Here is a 19,369-nt window from a genome sequence, read left to right as displayed (position 1 = left end):
TGGCAGTCTAAATACTTTATGCTCAACTTTTTGTTGGATTCGTATAAAAGGGAAGACTGGAGGCAACAAGGGGGTGGCAAGGTTACATTTCTGTATTTGACCTGCATTTTATATTGGGGGAAGTGCTTAAAGAGTTTACAAAAGCTGCTATGCAAAGTTTGGACCATATCAAGGGGATATGCCTGAGCCTGAGCTACCGTCAGACAACTGGACATAGCCATCAGCCATATTGTCTTATCACCTGGAGGACCATCAGAAACCCGTGGACATTTCTAGTTAGGGAGAGACTTTTGAAACTTTTAGTCAGTTGAGTAGAGCTGAATCTGGCTGTTGATCCTTGAAGTAGTGCTGCTGTCTCTTCTCCTCAAACCCTATGATCCTTAGATGCCTTATGAAAACTAAAGTCCTTATTTCTTATGTGTCCCGTTGCTATTTCACTACTAATATACCAAATAAATTCTGAACTGCTGACCTGCCCTATGTGCAGCTTGTGATCTTCACTGTCCTGATGCTGCTGTCTGATGGTCACCTATCACCTGCCACTGAGAAAAGTAATCTCTGCATCTTGTCTTAATAACATTTCCACAATCCCCACCATTAATCTTTATATGTGTGTGTGTAGTAAAGTACCATCTTTCTTGGCATATTACCCCCAATTGTACATGTATGTCAGTTTGTTTTTGCCTGCCTCACTGGGATCCTGCTAACCAGGACCCCAGTGCTCATAGTTTGTGGCCTGAATGTGTATACCTGTGTAGTGCCTAACTGTGTTACTGAGGCTCTGCTAACCAGACCCTCAGTGCTTATGCTCTCTCTGCCTTTAAATTTGTCACTATAGGCTAGTGACCCCTTTTACCGATTTCAGTTGGCACACTGGAACACCCTTATAATTCCCTAGTATATGGTACCTAGGTACCCAGGGTACTGGGGGTTCCAGGAGATCCATATGGGCTGCAGCATTTCTTTTGCCACCCATAGGGACCTCAGACAAACCTTTACACAGGACTGCCATTGCAGCCTGAGTGAAATAACGCACGTTATTTCACAGCCATTTTCACTGCACTTAAGTAACTTATAAGTCACCTATATGTCTAACCTTCACGTGCTGAAGGTTAGGTGCAAAGTTATTAAGTGTGAGGGCACCCTTGCACTAGCAAAGGTGCCCCCACATAGTTTAGGGCCATTTCCCTGGACTTTGTGAGTGCGGGGACACCATTACACGCGTGCACTACATATAGATCAATACGATGGTAACTCCGAATATGGCCATGTAACATGTCTAAGATCATGGAATTGTCCCCCCCCATTCCAAATCTGGTATTGGGGAGCCAATTCCATGCATCCTGAGGGCTCCACTATGGACCCCCAGTACTGCCAAACCAGCTCTCTGGGGTTTTCTCCGCAGCTACAGCTGCTGCCACCCAACAGACAGGGTTCTGCCCTCCCGGGGTCTGGGCAGCACAGTCCCAGGAAGGCAGAACAAATAATTTCCTCTGAGAGAGGGTGTTACACCCTCTCCCTTTGGAAATAGGTGTTAAAGACTGGGGAGGGGTAGCCTCTCCCAGCCTCTGGAAATGCTTTGAAGGGCACAGATGGTACCCTCCTTGCATAAGCCAGTCTACACCGGTTTAGGGAACCCCCAGTCCCTGCTCTGGCGCGAAACTGGACAAAGGAAAGGGGAGTGACAACTCCCCTGTCCATCACCACCCCAAGAGTGGTAACCAGAGCTCTTCCATTGTGTCTCAGACCTCTGCCATCTTGCTTTCAGAGGTGTGGGGGCACTCTGGAGGCCTCTGAGTGGCCAGTGCCAGCAGGTGATGTCAGAGACCCCTCCTGATAGGTGCATACCTGACTAGGTGGCCAATCCTCTGAAGACTAGGGTCTCTCCAGTGGGCATTTTCTCAGATTACGATTTGCAAGAATTCATCAGGGTTCCTCTGCACTTCTCTCTTCGACTTCTGCCAAGGATCGACCGCTGACTGCTCAAGGATGCCTGCAAAACTGCAACAAAGTAGCCAGAAGACTACCAGCGACATTGTAGCGCCTAATCCTGCCAGCTTTCTCAACTGTTTCCTGGTGGTGCATGCTCTGGGGGCTGTCTGCCTTCACCCTGCACTGAAAGCCACGAAGAAATCTCCTGTGGGTCGACGGAATCTTCCTCCTGCTTCAGCAGGCATTAAACATCAGCGTCACCGGTACTCTCGGGCCCCTCTCATCCTGACGAGCGTGGCCCCTGGAACACGGGTGGTGGACCCAAGATACCCAGACTGTCCAGTGGGCCAACTATCCACATTTGGAGGAAGTACGTCCTTGCCTCCTGTAGGAAGTTGGCTCTGTATATACTAAAAGTATAAAACTAAATATTCTCAAAGTAAGAGATAGTGTGCACAGAGTCCAAGGTTCCCCTTAGAGGTAAGATAGTGGCAAAATTAGATAATTCTAATGCTCTATTTTATGGTAGTGTGGTCGAGCAGTACTCTTATCAGAGGGTAGTGTTAAGCATTTGTTGTACACACACAGGCAATAAATGAGGAACACACTCAAAGACTTAACTCCAGGCCAATAGTTTTTATATAGAAAAATATATTTTCTTAATTTATTTTTAGAACCACAAGTTCAAGATTTGAAGTAAATACATAAAATGCAAGGTACTTCACACAGGTAAGTTAGGAACTTTGAATTAGAATAGTAACATACACAGTTTTAGTTAAAATGGCAATAAGCTATGTTAAAAGTGGACACAGTGCAAAAATCAACAGTTCGTTGGGGGAGGTAAGTAATGGTTAGTTTTTCAGGTAAGTAAGACACTTAGAAGTTAAGGTTCCTGGGCATAGGCAGCCCACTGTTGGGGGTTCAGGCTACCCCAAAGTTACCACAACAGCAGCACAGGGCCGGTCAGGTGCACAGGTCAAAGAGGAGCCCAAAACACATAGGTGCCTATGAAGAACAGGGGTGCTCCTGCTCCAGTCTGCCAGCAGGTAAGTACCTGCGTCTTCAAAGGGCAGACCGGGGGGGGGGTGGTTTGTAGAGCACTGGGGGGGGGGACACAAGTAGGCACACAAAACACACCCTCAGCGGCACAGGGGCAGCCAGGTGCAGTGTGCAAAGCAGGCATCTAGTTGGTAATGGAAACCAATGGGGGGACTGGGGGTCACTCTAGCGGTGCAGGCAGGGCACAGGGGGGCTTCTCGGGCCAGCCACCGACCGGGCTAGGCAGAGTGTCGCCTGATGGTCACTCCTGCACTGAAGTTGGGTTCCTTCTGGTCCTGGGGGCTGCAGGTGCAGAGCTTGGTCCAGGCATCGGGTTTCTTGTAACAGGCAGTCGCGGTCAGGGGGAGCCTCTGGATTCTCTCTGCATGCGTCACTGTCAGGGTCCAGGGGGGTCGTCTTGGGTTACTCACGAGGTCGCAGTCGCCTGGGAGTCCTCCCTGTAGTGTTGGTTCTCTGGAGCTCGAGGCGTCGGGTGCAGTGTGTGAAGTCTCACGCTTCCGGCAGGAAAGTGAGTTCTTTGAAAGTTGTTTCAAAGTTGCAAAAATGTTGCTGTAGGTGAACAGTGCCGCTGTTCTTGGGAGTTTCTTGGTCCTTCGGATTTCAGGGCAGTCCTCTGAGGCTTCAGAGGTCGCTGGTCCCTGTTGGATGCGTCGCTGTTGCAGTTTTCTTCGAGTCAGGAGACAGGCCAGTAGGGCTGGGGCCAAAGCAGTTATCGTCTCTCGTCTCTGCAGGGCTTTCAGGTCAGCAGTCCTTCTTCTTGTTTCAGGTTGCAGGAATTTGATTTCCTAGGTTCTGGGTACTAGATTTAGGGATGTGTTTAGGTCAGAAGGGCAGTAGCCAATGGCTACTGTCCTGGAGGGTGGCTACACCCTCTTTGTGCCTCCTCCCTGAGGGGAGGGGGGCACATCCCTAATCCTATTGGGGGAATCCTCCAAACTTAAGATGGAGGATTTCTAAAGGCAGGGGTCCCCTCAGCTCAGGACACCTTATGGGCTGTCCTGACTGGTGGGTGAGTCCTCCTTGTTTTTCTCATTATCTCCTCCAGCCTTGCCGCCAAAAGTGGGGGCAGGGGCCAGAGAAGCAGGCATCTCCACTAGCTGGGATGCCCTGAGGTGCTGTAACAAAAGGCATGAGCCTTTGATGCTCACCGCCAGGTGTTACAGTTCCTGCAGGGGGAGGTGAGAAGCACCTCCACCCAGTACAGGCTTTGTTCCTGCCCACAGAGTGACAAAGGCACTCTCCCCATGTGGCCAGCAACTCGTCTGGTTGTGGCATGCTGTCAGAAACTGGTCAGCCTAGCACTACGAGTCGGACTGGTATTCAGGGGGCATCTCCAAGATGCCCTCTGGGTGCATTTTACAATAAATTCCACACTGGCATCAGTGTGCACTTATTGTGCTGAGAAGTTTGATACCAAACTTCCAAGATTTCAGTGTAGTCATTATGGAACTGTGGAGTTCGTGTTTGACAAACTCCCAGACCATATACTCTTTATGGCTATCCTGCACTTACAATGTCTAAAGTTTTGCTTAGACACTGTAGGGGTATAGTGCTCATGCACATTTGCCCTCACCTGTGGTACAGTGCACCATGCCTTAGGGATGTAAGGCCTACTAGAGGGGTGACTTACCCATGCCACAGGCAGTGGGAGGCTGGCATGGCACTCTGAGGGGAGTGCCATGTCGACTTAGTCATTTTCTCCCCACCAGCACACCCAAGCTGTGAGGCAGTGTGCATGTGCTGAGGGAGGGATCCCCAGGGTGGCATAATACATGCTGCAGCCCTTAGAGACCTTCCCTGTCATCAAGGCCCTTGGTACCAGGGGTACCATTTACAATCTTAGTTATCTGATTGACAGGGCTGTGCCAATTGTGGAAACAAAGGTACAGTTTAGGGAAATAACACTGGTGCTGGTTCCTGGTTAGCTGGGTCCCAGCACACTTTCAATCATAACTGGCTTCAACAAAATACAAAAGTCAGGGGGTAACCACGCCAAGGAGGCATTTCCTTACACCTCCCCTCTCCAGACAGTAATCCTGTGCACAGCGTGAACTGCATCTACAAGGGCTTCTGTGCACATTTCCAAGAAATCCTGCATGCACAGCCGAGCCTAGGTCCCTAGCACTCTGTCCTGCGATGCTCAGCTCCCCGAGTTAATCTCCGGTGTTGTGGGACCTCCTTTTACAGTGTTGAGACAACCGCCGGGTTCAGACTTCTTGAACTCGTGTTAATGGACTTCTGCGGGTGCTTCCTGCCTGTGAGTGGGCTCTCTACGCTGCTGAGGGCCCCCTCTGTCTCCTCTCCCAAGTGGTGACATCCTGGTCCTTCCTTGGCCCAGGCAGCACCCTTTTTCTCCAACCGCGGCTCTTGCAGCTAGCAAGGATTTTTTGCAGTGCTTTGCCAAGGAAACGACTCTGCATCCTCCAGCACGCCGTGGGACATCTTCTGCACGAAGAAGAACTTCCTACCTCCTTCCATTGTTGCAAAACCTGTAGCTTCTTCCAACCAGAGGGAGCCATTTTGCACCTTCATCCGGGGTTTAGTGGGCTTCTGCCTCCCCTGGACACTTTCGCGACTCTTGGACTTGGCCCCCTTCCTTTGCAGGTCCTCAGGTCCAGGCATCCATCTTCAGTGCTTTGCAGTCTGTTGTGGTTCTTGCAAAATCCTTTATCACAACTTTAGTGTGTTTCTGGGGAAATAGTAGTCATTTACTCCTACTTTCCAGGGTCTTGGGGTGGGGTATCTTTTAAACCCTTAGTGTTTCCTTACACTCCCAGCAACCCTATACACACTACACTAGCCTAGGGGTCCATTCGTGGTTCGCATTCCACTTTCTTAGTATATGATTTGTGTTGCCCCAGGCCTATTGCATCCTATTATATTCTAGTGTTTACACTACTTTCTGACTGTTTTACCTGATTTTGTTTGTTGTGTATATTTTGTGTATGTTACTTACCTCCTAAGGGAGTATATCCTCTGAGACATTTTTGGCACATTGTCACTAAAATAAAGTACCATTATTTTTAGTAACACTGAGTATTGTCTTTCTAATGATATAGTACCTATATGATATAAGTGGTATTGCATGAGCTTTGTGTGTCTTCTAGTTCAGCCTTGGCTGCTCTGCTATAGCTACCTCTATCAGCCTAAGCTGCTAGAACACTACTACACTCTACTAATAAGGGATAACTTGACCTGACATTAGGTGTGAGTACCATTGGTACCCACTACAAGCCAGGCCAGCCTCCTACAGAGTGGGCTTACCAGTTTCAACATTTTCTGTCTGGCTTACAGATTTGCCTTTTGCGGTTGATGGAGAAATAATATCTATTTTTAGCTTAGACTCTTTGACTAACAAATAAAGGTTTTGGTCCTTAAGATTTCATAAGCAGCAGTGCATGATTCTTGCCATCCACTCTTGCACTGATACCTTGAACAGATTGCATCCAAACATGTATTGATTGAAGACGATCTCATATTTAGATGATAATTAATGATTCTCTCATTCAGAAACGTGTTTGTGGCCCAAAGGGTATAGCATTCTCCCTACACTGATACTTTGGATGCTTGTTTGATGCTTCCTTGCTCTTTAAAACAGCTCCTGGGATGATAAGTCCCAGAACCCCTTTCAGAGGGCCATGGGGCAAGCAGGAACTACTGGGCACAATTGCAGGAGTTGAGACCTTTTACTCATGATGTCCTGGGGCCAAACTTACTAGGGATCCTGAGCAACTGTCAAATTGGCTTTCGCATATTAACCATACTGCTGGATTTGAGGGTGGCAGCACCTCTGCATTTGCAGGTGACTGAATAATTCCCATACCAATTGGCAGCTGTCGGCTCAACACTTCCGGCTCACTAGCCAGTACCTCACCAAAACCCAACCGGTTAAGGTGATTTATCGCAGATTTGCATGGAGTCTGAAAACTACTCAGGGAAATTGTGGTGGAAACAAACCTTACTCTTTTCTCTCTACGTACATCATAGGCAATAAAAGAGATGCAGGACAGTTTTCAATACATTTATTGAAAAGACTTCATTCTACAATAAAAATGCATGAGCTGCAATGATTAGAATAATGAAGAATAACAAAATCAGGATTGTGAAAATCAGAGATGTGAATATAAACAACCCTAATATATTTGTCATAACATGAATTCACAGTTTCTACCTAAAAGCCTAATCTGTAGACCTTAACCGCTTTGGTGCGGGCGTCGGCCACTGGCCGACGCCCACACACCCTCCCTGGTGCGGGTCACGACCAGTGGCCGACACCAGGAAGGGCATTAATAAATCCTCGGGTGCGTCGCACCCGAGGATTTATTTTTATTTTTATTTTTTTTACTTCCCTGGGGAGACACGGAAGCTACCGTGTCTCACCCCGCCCCCCACCCGCCCCTTTGTGACGTCAGCGCGCCGCGAGGCGCGCTGACGTTGCAAAGGTGTTTTCCCCATCAAAGCAGGAAGCAGCCTTGCGGCCGCTTCCTGCTTTGATGGGGAAAACGGCCTTTTACACGTTCGGGAAGGCCTCGTAAGAAAGGGGAGACACTCCCCTTTCTTACGAGGCCTTCCTGAAAGTGTTTCCTGGCCCCCGGTCGCAGCTGTGCTGCGATCGGGGGCCAGGAAACACTTTCAGGTTTCCTGGCCCCCCCCGATCACAGCTGTGCTGCGATCGGGGGGGCCAGGAAACACTTTGAAAAGGCCTCGTAAGAAAGGGGAGACTCTCCCCTTTCTTACGAGGCCTTCTGAAATGGTTTCCTGGCCCCCGATCGCAGCACAGCTGTGATCGGGGGGGGCCAGGAAACCTGAAAGTGTTTCCTGGCCCCCGATCGCAGCACAGCTGCGACCGGGGGCCAGGAAACACTTTCAGGAAGGCCTCGTAAGAAAGGGGAGTGTCTCCCCTTTCTTACGAGGCCTTCCTGAAAGTGTTTCCTGGCCCCCGATCGCAGCACAGCTGCGATCGGGGGCCAGGAAACACTTTCAGGAAGGCCTCGTAAGAAAGGGGAGACTCTCCCCTTTCTTACGAGGCCTTCCCGAACGTGTAAAAGGCCGTTTTCCCCATCAAAGCAGGAAGCGGCCGCAAGGCTGCTTCCTGCTTTGATGGGGAAAACACCTTTGCAACGTCAGCGCGCCTCGCGGCGCGCTGACGTCACAAAGGGGCGGGTGGGGGGCGGGGTGAGACACGGTAGCTTCCGTGTCTCCCCAGGGAAGTAAAAAAAATAAAAATAAAAATAAAAAAAAATCCTCGGGTGCGACGCACCCGAGGATTTATTAATGCCCTTCCTGGTGTCGGCCACTGGTCGTGACCCGCACCAGGGAGGGTGTGTGGGCGTCGGCCAGTGGCCGACGCCCGCACCAAAGCGGTTAAGGTCTACAGATTAGGCTTTTAGGTAGAAACTGTGAATTCATGTTATGACAAATATATTAGGGTTGTTTATATTCACATCTCTGATTTTCACAATCCTGATTTTGTTATTCTTCATTATTCTAATCATTGCAGCTCATGCATTTTTATTGTAGAATGAAGTCTTTTCAATAAATGTATTGAAAACTGTCCTGCATCTCTTTTATTGCCTATGATGTACGTAGAGAGAAAAGAGTAAGGTTTGTTTCCACCACAATTTCCCTGAGTAGTTTTCAGACTCCATGCAAATCTGCGATAAATCACCTTAACCGGTTGGGTTTTGGTGAGGTACTGGCTAGTGAGCCGGAAGTGTTGAGCCGACAGCTGCCAATTGGTATGGGAATTATTCAGTCACCTGCAAATGCAGAGGTGCTGCCACCCTCAAATCCAGCAGTATGGTTAATATGCGAAAGCCAATTTGACAGTTGCTCAGGATCCCTAGTAAGTTTGGCCCCAGGACATCATGAGTAAAAGGTCTCAACTCCTGCAATTGTGCCCAGTAGTTCCTGCTTGCCCCATGGCCCTCTGAAAGGGGTTCTGGGACTTATCATCCCAGGAGCTGTTTTAAAGAGCAAGGAAGCATCAAACAAGCATCCAAAGTATCAGTGTAGGGAGAATGCTATACCCTTTGGGCCACAAACACGTTTCTGAATGAGAGAATCATTAATTATCATCTAAATATGAGATCGTCTTCAATCAATACATGTTTGGATGCAATCTGTTCAAGGTATCAGTGCAAGAGTGGATGGCAAGAATCATGCACTGCTGCTTATGAAATCTTAAGGACCAAAACCTTTATTTGTTAGTCAAAGAGTCTAAGCTAAAAATAGATATTATTTCTCCATCAACCGCAAAAGGCAAATCTGTAAGCCAGACAGAAAATGTTGAAACTGGTAAGCCCACTCTGTAGGAGGCTGGCCTGGCTTGTAGTGGGTACCAATGGTACTCACACCTAATGTCAGGTCAAGTTATCCCTTATTAGTAGAGTGTAGTAGTGTTCTAGCAGCTTAGGCTGATAGAGGTAGCTATAGCAGAGCAGCCAAGGCTGAACTAGAAGACACACAAAGCTCATGCAATACCACTTATATCATATAGGTACTATATCATTAGAAAGACAATACTCAGTGTTACTAAAAATAATGGTACTTTATTTTAGTGACAATGTGCCAAAAATGTCTCAGAGGATATACTCCCTTAGGAGGTAAGTAACATACACAAAATATACACATGGCCATTTTGGCCCCCAAGGAAACCATACAACAACTAAAAAAAAATATATGTATATATCTATGTAGATAGATATATCTAGGTACATGGATATATCTATGTAGATATATATATATATATATATATATATATATATATATATATATATATATATATATATATATATAGAGGTAGATCTGTATCAAAGAGATTTATAAAGTGCGCTACTCACCTGTGAGGGTCTCAAGGCGCTGGGGGGGGTGGGGGGTGGTGTGAGGGAAAGGGGCTGGGAGGTTCACTGTTCAAAAAGCCAGGTTTTGAGGCCCTTCCTGAAAAGAAGTAGGTTTTGGGTCTTGCGAAGGTGGGTTGTGAGTGCGTTCCAGGTTTTGGGTGCAAGGTAGGAGAAGGATCTGCCCCCGGTGGTGGTGTGTTTGATGGGGGGGACTGAGGCGAGAGAGAGGTCAGCTGAGCGGACGTTTCGTGTGGGTGTGTGGAAGTTGACTCTCGTTGAGGTAGGCAGGGCCTGTGTTGTGGAGTGATTTGTGTGCGAGGATGAGGATCTTGAAGGTGATCCTTTTGTCAATGGGGAGCCAGTGGAGGGATTTGAGGTGTGGAGAGATGTGTTCGTGTCGGCGGAGGTCGAGGATGAGTCGTGCTGCTGAGTTCTGGATGCGTGTAGTTTGCGCTTGAGTTTTAGAGTGGTGCCGGCGTAGAGGGCGTTTCCGTAATCAAGCCTGCTGCTGATGAGTGCGTGAGTGACAGTTTTTCTGGTCTCTGTGGGGATCCATTTGAATGTTTTTCAGTATACGGAGTTTGTTGAAGCATGAGGAGGTAAGAGCGTTGATTTGTTGGGTCATCGAGAGGGAGGAGTCTAGGATGATGCTGAGGTTGCGTGCGTGGTTGGCGGGGGTGGGTGCAGGGCCTAGCGTGGTGGGACACCATGGGGGGTCCCAGGTGTTTTTGTGTGGGCCAAAGAGGATTATTTCGGTTTTGCTTGAGTTGAGTTTCAGGTGGTTGGCTGTCATATATATATCACTTTTGTCAATATGTGTGTGGTTTCCCTGGGTGGAAAAGGGTCCGACTTGTCTAGTGGCAGTTTTAGTGCCATAAAGAAGCGCAGAAGGTTTATATGCCTACTGCAAAGAGCACATCTGTATTTTATGTAAATAGCTGAGTACATTAGTAAAGTCTATGGAGAGATGAAGGGCACTTTTGCTGGGTGGTAATGAGGGAATCCGAGGAGGAGGGAGTGGGAGCACCAATAATGATTGTTGGACTGGGCGCAGGAGGTGCTAAAGACTGTGACGAATGGTATGTGACAAGGTGTTTTTTGAGTGTCTTGAAAGTACGTGCTGATTGAGGGAAGAAGCGCAGGTAAGGTGGCCTCTACTGTTGCACGTATCTCACACACACCATCGATTTTGTGACTGTCTACGTAGGCTAGTGTTTTAGAGCAACAGTTTAGCCAATAGCAGAGATGGCATCTTGATGGATGACTGCTGCCTGCACTCGGGTTATAGAGGACCGCTCTGACATAGGATCAGAGACTGAGACATCAGATACTGAGACAGCATCTGAGGGATAGGATAATGGCGCAGACTCTGGGAGTGATTTTTCAGTCAGAGGAGTCCCATTCGAAAACTCCTCTTCCAGTACATTATGAGGAAGGTGATGAGGACAGTCCTGCTGTCCCTTCGCAAGCTGTTCGTGCAACTGGGTAATAGTGGGTTAGGCCAACCCAGAGAGCAGGTGAATGCGGCGGCAAGCAGAGAGAGAGTGCTCTCTTGGGAGCTCACCAATTTAGTTCAGCCCCAAATTCCACCACCCAAATCATATTGTGGAGACATCAAAATTGTCTATGGCAAAACAAACTGGTTTTGTAAGGCAGGCACCTGTGTTTTTGGTCCTGGATTCGGTGGCCATATAGAGAAACACACTAAACCCAAACATTTCTGGAAACTAGACATTCGGGGGAGTCCACAGAGGTGTCACTTGTGTGGATTCCCCAAAGTTTTCTTACCCAGAATACCCTGCAAAGCTGAAATGTTGAAAAAAAACTCTATTTTTCTTGCATTTCTGTCACACAAACTACAGGAATATGCTGGGATCCACAACATTCCTACCACCCAGTGACTCCTCACCTGTCCTGATAAAAACACTACCCCACTTGAGTGCCTACATCTAGTGCCTGTGTCAGGAATGGATCACCCCAGGGTCAACAGCTGCCTCACGTAAGGACCAACATTGACCGTTGTGTGATCTATTCCTGTCGCAGGCACCAGGCCTAACCACACAAGTGAGGTATCGTATTTATCGGGAGACTTGGGGGAATGCTGGGTGGAAGGAAATTTGTGGCTCCTCTCAGATTCCAGAACTTTCTGTCACCGAAATGTGAGGAAAACGTGTTATTTTAGCCACATTTTGAGGTTTGCAAAGGATTCTGGGTAACAGAACCTGGTCCGAGCCCCACAAGTCACCTCATCTTGGATTCCCCTGGGTTTCTAGTTTTCAAAAATGTGCTGGTTTGCTAGGTTTCCCCAGGTGCCGGCTGAGCTAGAGGCCAAAATCCACAGGTAGGCACTGTTTTCTATGAAAAAATGTGATGTGTCCACGTTCTGTTTTGGGGCATTTCCTGTCGCGGGCGCTAGGCCTACCCACACAGGTGAGGTATCATTTTTATCGGGAGACTTGGGGGAACGCCGGGTGGAAGGAAATTTGTGGCTCCTCTCAGATTCCAGAACTTTCTGTCACCGAAATGTGAGGAAAACGTGTTATTTTAGCCACATTTTGAGGTTTGCAAAGGATTCTGGGTAACAGAACCTGGTCCGAGCCCCGCAAGTCACCCCTCCTTGGATTCCCCTAGGTCTCTAGTTTTCAGAAATGCACAGGTTTGGTAGGTTTCCCTAGTTGCCGGCTGAGCTAGAGGCCAAAATCTACAGGTAGGCACTTCGCAAAAAACACCTCTGTTTTCTTCAAAAGATTTGGATGTGTCAACGTTGCGCTTTGGGGCGTTTCCTGTCGCGGGCGCTAGGCCTACCCACACAAGTGAGGTATCATTTTTATCGGGAGACTTGGGGGAACGCTGGGTGGAAGGAAATTTGAGGATCCTCTCAGATTCCAGAACTTTCTGTCACCGAAATGTGAGGAAAACTTGTTTTTTTAGCCACTTTTTGAGGTTTGCAAAGGATTCTGGGTAACAGAACCTGGTCCGAGCCCCGCAAGTCACCCCTCCTTGGATTCCCCCAGGTCTCTAGTTTTCAGAAATGCACAGGTTTGGTAGGTTTCCCTATGTGCCGGCTGAGCTAGAGGCCACAATCTACAGGTAGGCACTTTGGAAAAAACAGCTGTGTTTTCTATAAAAAAAATAGGATGTGTCCATGTTGTGTTTTGGGGCATTTCCTGTCGCGGGCACTAGGCCTACCCACTCAAGTGAGGTATCATTTTTATCGGGAGACTTGGGGGAACATAGAATAGCAAAACAAGTGTTATTGCCCCTTATCTTTCTCTACATTTTTTCCTTCCAAATATAAGAGAGTGTGTAAAAAAGACGTCTATTTGAGAAATGCCCTGCAATTCACTTGCTAGTATGGGCACCTCGGAATTCAGCGATGTGCAAATAACCACTGCTCCTCAAAACCTTATCTTGATCCCATTTTGGAAATGCAAAGGTTTTCTTGATACCTCTTTTTCACTCTTCATATTTCAGCAAATGAATTGCTGTATACCCAGTATAGAATGAAAACCAACTGCAGGGTGCAGCTCATTTATTGGCTCTGGGTACCTAGGGTTCTTGATGAACCTACAAGCCCTTTATATCCCCGCAACCAGAAGAGTCCAGCAGACAAAACGGTATATTACTTTCAGAAATCTGACATCACAGGAAAAAGTTACAGAGTAAAACATAAAGAAAAATGGCTGTTGTTTTCAGCTCAATTTCAATATTTTTTTATTTCAGCTGTTATTTTCTGTAGGAAAACCTTGTAGGATCTACACAAATGACCCCTTGCTGAATTCAGAATTTTGTCTAGTTTTCAGAAATGTTTAGCATTCCGGGATCCAGCATTGGTTTCACACCCATTCCTGTCACTAACTGGAAGGAGGCTGAAAGCACCAAATATAGTAGAAATGAGGTATGTCCCAGTAAAATGCCAAATTTGTGTTGAAAAATTTGGTTTTCTGATTCAAGTCTGCCCGTTCCTGAAAGGTGGGAAGATAGTGATTTCAGCACCAGAAACCCTTTGTTGATGGCATTTTCAGGGAAAAAACCACAAGCCTTCTTCGGCAGCCCTTTTTTCCCATTTTTTTGGAAAAAACAAAATTTTCACTGTATTTTGGCTATTTTCTTGGTCTCCTCCAGGGGAAACCACCAACTCTGGGTACCATTAGAATCCCTAGGATGTTGGAAAAAAAGGACGCAAATTTGGCGTGGTTAGCTTATGTGGACAAAAAGTTATGAAGCCCTAAGCGCGAACTACCCCAAATAGCCAAAAAAGGGCTCAGCACTGGGGGGGAAAAGGCCCAGCAGCTAAGGGGTTAAGCAAGAGCATGGCTATGTAAGCCAAATCTGTCCCAACAGTGTCCGTGAGAAGCCCACCCCATCCCCATTACCTTGTTATGAGGTCAGGCCGCCAGTGTCGAGCTCTGTATCTATGAAGACACAAAGGCTGAGGTCAGCCGAAAACCAGCATGCAGTGTAGATGGAAATTCTGACTGGAACCCCCTCTAATGCCCTTTGTTCTACAAGATGTTTGGATAGGGGACATGTTTATGTTCATGCACAGAAGCCTGACCCAGGTATGTACCTAAGCGATGGACTGTTTACACAAGCTTGGGGCTGTCAATACAAAATATTATTCTGTGTGATGATGCAAAATATGTAATCCATAGCACTGATAATGATGCTTTTGCAGAATAGCAGCTGATATTGGAATTAAAAAAATATAACTAAAGGTTTTAAGAAAGTGAATAAAAACAACAGACCATAATACATGGGTGAAAGGGCACAGGCTGCAAGTCTAGGCTAAGCTATCACTGTGCCCAAGATACTAACTAGACACAACTAGGCCAAGTACCCCTTCTTTACTTGACTCTCAGTGATAGCTTGGGTCTAGCGGTTAAAAGCTTCTCAGGGGAAGGTAGATACAGGGGAGTGAACATAGGCTCACAACCGAAAGTGAATTCAGTGGCAGCAGGGAATGATTGTCCAGTCAAATATTGTCTTTTATGCCAAAAGTAGTTTTTTATATGAACACAGAGTGAAATATGGCATAAACAAACAATATACATGGCTCCCTGAGGTAGGGGCTGTAGTGATTAACAGGCAGGCCCCTGAGTACCACTCTCCTCCCACTAGCAGTAGTGGTTATTTCTCCTTCATTATAGGTGACATTTAGGTTAGGTTCCAATAGCATTCTGAGTCTCAGTAGTACCATTCCGACTCTTTTAGAAAAGTCAAAAGTTTCCCAGTGCTGAAGCACTATTTGACAGATAAGTTCCCCAAGCCTTCCAGGCTTTCGATCAGTCTTAATCTCTCTAGCAGAGATTGCAGGATTGCACATCCGGAGTCTCCGAGAGCATCTCAGTCACTGGTGTGGAGAATGGAGCAGCTTTTGGCCCTGCATGCACAGTGGCCTGATGTCCTTGGCACTCCTCCAGTGCAATGGTAATTTTTTTTTATCCTTCCTACAGGTTAGTGCGAGGATTCAACAGCCTCTGGTTCCTTATTTTGAGTCAGGGCTCCGGCCCTCACAGGTCGCCACAGCAGCCTCTCCTCACAATGACGCCATCAACCTGGCAGCTATCCTTGTGGTTTCTGGGGCCACACATGGCATGCGGGGTTGGCAGCTTTCCTTCACTCACAGGTTCCGGCTCAATTGGCACAGCAGTAAATTTCACTGCAGCCCCATCTGGCATATGGCGTCTCCAATTTCACTCCACACACAGGCTACTGCCCATTTGGCATGTCAATGATGCTGACCATGGCTAACCTCATGGCAACCTCGTCTGGCATATGGGGTCACTGACTTGAACCTGCACACAGGCAATGATCTGATCTGTGCTGGAGCTGTCTCCTCAAACCTCACTTCTGGGATCCGCTCACTAGGATCCTCCACTGGGTCTCGCTCCCTCCAGCGTGCTTCTCTTCTTCACAGGGCACTCTGGCCTTGGCAAGCAGGCAGACAGTGCTGCTCCAGGCTCAGGGTCAGGTGGTCTTGGATTTTCCTGAGTGATGTCCGCTCACCAAGCAGAGAGACTGGTAGACCTTAACCCCCAGTCCTAGTCACAGACAGAAGTCTTGCAGAGCCTCCCCTATTAACACAGCCTGGCTTGCTGCTTGAGAGTTGAGAGTTTTGGGGGCCTTTTTGTAGTCCATTTCGAGAAACCAAATGTTATTTAGGGTCTGAGTCTTTCATGTTTTTGTTGGGGTCTGCTTCCTTTTGCCTCTGCCATAACCTCCTTCCAGAAAATAGTCTGTCACACCAGGGCAGACTACAAACCTGGTAGCTCCATAACACAGCCCATAGGAGTTACTAGGGGTTCACACCTGGATGTTAGCCATAGTGATATGGGTATCAAAAGGTTAAACGAAGACCCCCAGCCTTATATTTCTGAGAGAAGTATCAGCTCCATCACCTTCTTAATATGTGTCTACCTCTTGAAGTGTACTGGAGAGCCTGGCTCTGCTTCCTCCAGTGGGTGTCCCACCCGACTCACAGGAATGCAGCAATCCACAAAACAGTCTGGGGGTTTTCCCCTCCCTCCTCATGCTCCTTCAGTCAGCCCTGGGTCTCCCAAAATGGAACCAGAATCTTCCATGTATTGTATCATTCACAGGCTCACATACACCTGGAACATGCACCCAACACAAATGCACTGCACAGTGCTACATACTATTTGATGTAAGTCAAGGGGGAGTTAAGCACACTGCAGCAGAACTTTACATGAGGGAGCCTGTACGCCTTGCTCCAGTGACGGGTAAAAAGAGCCTGGTCACTTCTAATGTTACCTACACTGAATCCTGCTACTACCTTGCGCATGCTATTTAACTCAGTCCATGAGACAGACCTATGTTGTGGCGCACATGTATGATCCGTGTTCATGACAACAGAATCAGCACTAGTGATCCAGACATGTCGTCATCCAAAGGACTTTTCGTCCCAACAGCAGTCATTGCCCTAAAAGTACCAATTGAAATAATGTTGCATATTTGGTGTTGTATTTATTTGGCATGAAGCTGTAGCTCAACAAAAAATCATGTTCTATGTTTAATAGAGGAGGCTGAGCAGTAGAACAGATCAGTTGGTAGCAACAGAGGTAATCTGGATAAGATGATTTAAGAGTGAAAACACCGTCAAAATAAATAACACTTCAGCCTCACTGTGACGTTAGAACGGGTAGTGCTCTTTCAAAAGTCTGAGCTTCCATGTATAGCATAGCCCCATATGTCACTCTATGTGGTCCTTAAAGTGATCTTCTGTGTCTTTCTTGAACGCCTGGATGGATTTCTGTGCCCTCAGGTATAGGCGGTAAGTGTTTCACTCATTTTAGGAAAAACTGTTGAAGGCTTCTTGTGGGTGACTGTGCTGGCTGTTTTGGAGGCTGACTAGCTGGTCCTTGTTGACGGTTGGCCTGTTCTAGCGGAGATATAAATGTTACAGTGGTTGGTGAGGTAGAGCATTAACGGGTCATAGATGGAAAAGAACCATCATAGTTAGAAACTAGACAAGCACATGAGGCCATATGTTGTACAGTGCCTCAGGGACACAGCAGGCATGTGAGACTGTTTTTGTGCCTCTGGGACACTGTGGTATTACAGACGGTGCCACAGACACTTGTGCAGCCCCTTCTGTAATACAGATAACACTAGTGTGCATAAAGTCTTGACGCTACTTTACAAGGGCACTAAAAGGGGAAAAGGGACCCTGCAGATATCCCCCTGCAGGCGGGTGCAGTCAATAACTGCACTCGTCGGAAGGAAGGTCTTGGTACCGCTTAAAAGTGCTGGCGGGGTGCTGTCTGAGCTGTGAAATTTTAATCGCTGCTTGAATCAGTCAGTCTAGCTTTCATTATTGTGCTGTCTCCAGGGCTGTGCAAGTTCACCGCTGCAGTAATAGGTTACACTCTCCCTGTTTGCTCCTGGTGCAAAAATTGAAGGTTCGGCGCAAACAAGGACAATGTTCCCTATTTGTAATAGGGCCCTTTAAGTGGGTCCTCAGATCCAGTGTGTTTACGCTCAGGAGATAGTGATTTATTGCTGGAAGCCTGTAAGTAGGTGGTTGAGTAGCTGTGTACACTGCCGAGCAGGATCTTTGTGGAGTGCAAGGAGTTATGGAGTTTGATCCTTCTAATATTGAGGGGATGGCACAGGTAGCAGCCATCCTTGTGCACATGTAACCAATCTCACAAGGGTGTCAAAGTGTGTGCTGAAATCCAAAATAGTTAGTTGTTGACTGTCTATGTCTAAGTTTTCCAAGGTAAGTGTAAGCTATTCTATTTACATCGAGTTCAAATAGTTTTCCCATTCATTGTCAAATTCCATAAACCCCAGTAGGACGAATGAGTGATGTATATCTTGTGATCAACATATTTATACTGATTAGGTTAATGTTTTAGTCTAATAGGGCAAACTGGGAAACATTGAATATATATGTAATAGGAGTTTAAGTAACCAATTTGCTTTCACGTTAAGGTTTCCCCTTTTTATGGTGCCTACGCTGGAATTAAGATGAACTCATTTTCTACAATGGCTTGGAGTCTTTGTTTTATTTTAAAGCAAAGAGAGGAAAACATCTGGCAGGCAAAAGAAATGCTCTTGTTTTACTTATGTACTGACGACAGTTCCAGCAAATCACCCCCATATATGTACGCTTATCCTTTTCAGATGTTTTTAACTTTGTAGAATGACATCAGGGTTTGCTTGTTAAGTTTATTTGATGAAGCAAGGTTGTATTTGTTTGGTCATGTCTTGTTTACCATTTCTGTACGTTTTCTGTAAAGAGTACGAAGGATACAGGAAACGTGTCTGTAAACCCATGCTCATATTATCAAGCAGCAGTGACGCAAATATCAAATGTTGCTATCATTACTTTTTATGGTAGTTTCTCATGTGTGGCTAATTTTACAACAAATCTTAAGAGTACCTTTTTGACTGGATGCAAGCAGGAAAAGAGGGAACCCAATATGTCATGTTTCCTCTCCACACAGGTAAAAGAAGAATGCAGGCTGCTCAATGCCCCTCCTGTACCACCACGAAGTACAAAGCCTGGCTCCTCCAGCCCATCCACTCTTCCTACCACGGTAAAAACAGCCCGGCAGCAGACCCGCTCTCCCAGCCCTACCCTGTCCTATTACTCTTCAGGGCTACACAGCATGTAAGTTCTTGTGAGTAATGGTATACTGATTTTTTTAGGTGTTGTCTTATCAGTGTTGTGCATGTTTGTCCTCTTACCACCAGTGCCAGCATAAGAGAGTGCATTGGTTTAGTTTAACTGCCAGTAGTCATTGCAGGACGGCAAAGATAAAATTGGATTTTTGTTGGGACTACATAATTCATGTTGTTGTGTATTATATTTCTCCATAAGGGACTTGTGACAAATTCAGCAATCCTAGAATGTCACAGGTAGGCTAATTCATCATCTTTTTTCAGTCCGCACATAAAATGCATTGCATGGTGAATTTTCTGCTAATTCACACAACAGTGACGTAATGAAACTTGACCAATCAATCAGGAATTTTTAAAGCGCACTACTTACCCGTGAGGGTCTCAAA

At 46.8% G+C, this 19,369-nt stretch overlaps 1 protein-coding gene across 2 annotated transcripts in view; it reads left to right on the top strand.

The window, feature by feature from the left end:
- Positions 1 to 19,369, top strand: part of GAREM1 (GRB2 associated regulator of MAPK1 subtype 1) — a 505,367-nt gene that overhangs the window by 474,168 nt on the left and 11,830 nt on the right. For both annotated transcript variants that reach the window (XM_069220091.1, XM_069220090.1), the window contains one exon: positions 18,806 to 18,972. In XM_069220091.1, coding sequence (XP_069076192.1) covers positions 18,806 to 18,972 — 167 coding nt within the window. The remainder of the gene's footprint in view (positions 1 to 18,805; positions 18,973 to 19,369) is intronic.

This window comes from Pleurodeles waltl, chromosome 2_2, assembly GCF_031143425.1.
Source record: "Pleurodeles waltl isolate 20211129_DDA chromosome 2_2, aPleWal1.hap1.20221129, whole genome shotgun sequence".
Classification (NCBI taxonomy): Eukaryota; Metazoa; Chordata; class Amphibia; order Caudata; family Salamandridae; genus Pleurodeles; species Pleurodeles waltl.
Note: the sequence above shows the minus strand (reverse complement) of the source record. Positions and strands in the feature narration are given on the sequence as shown.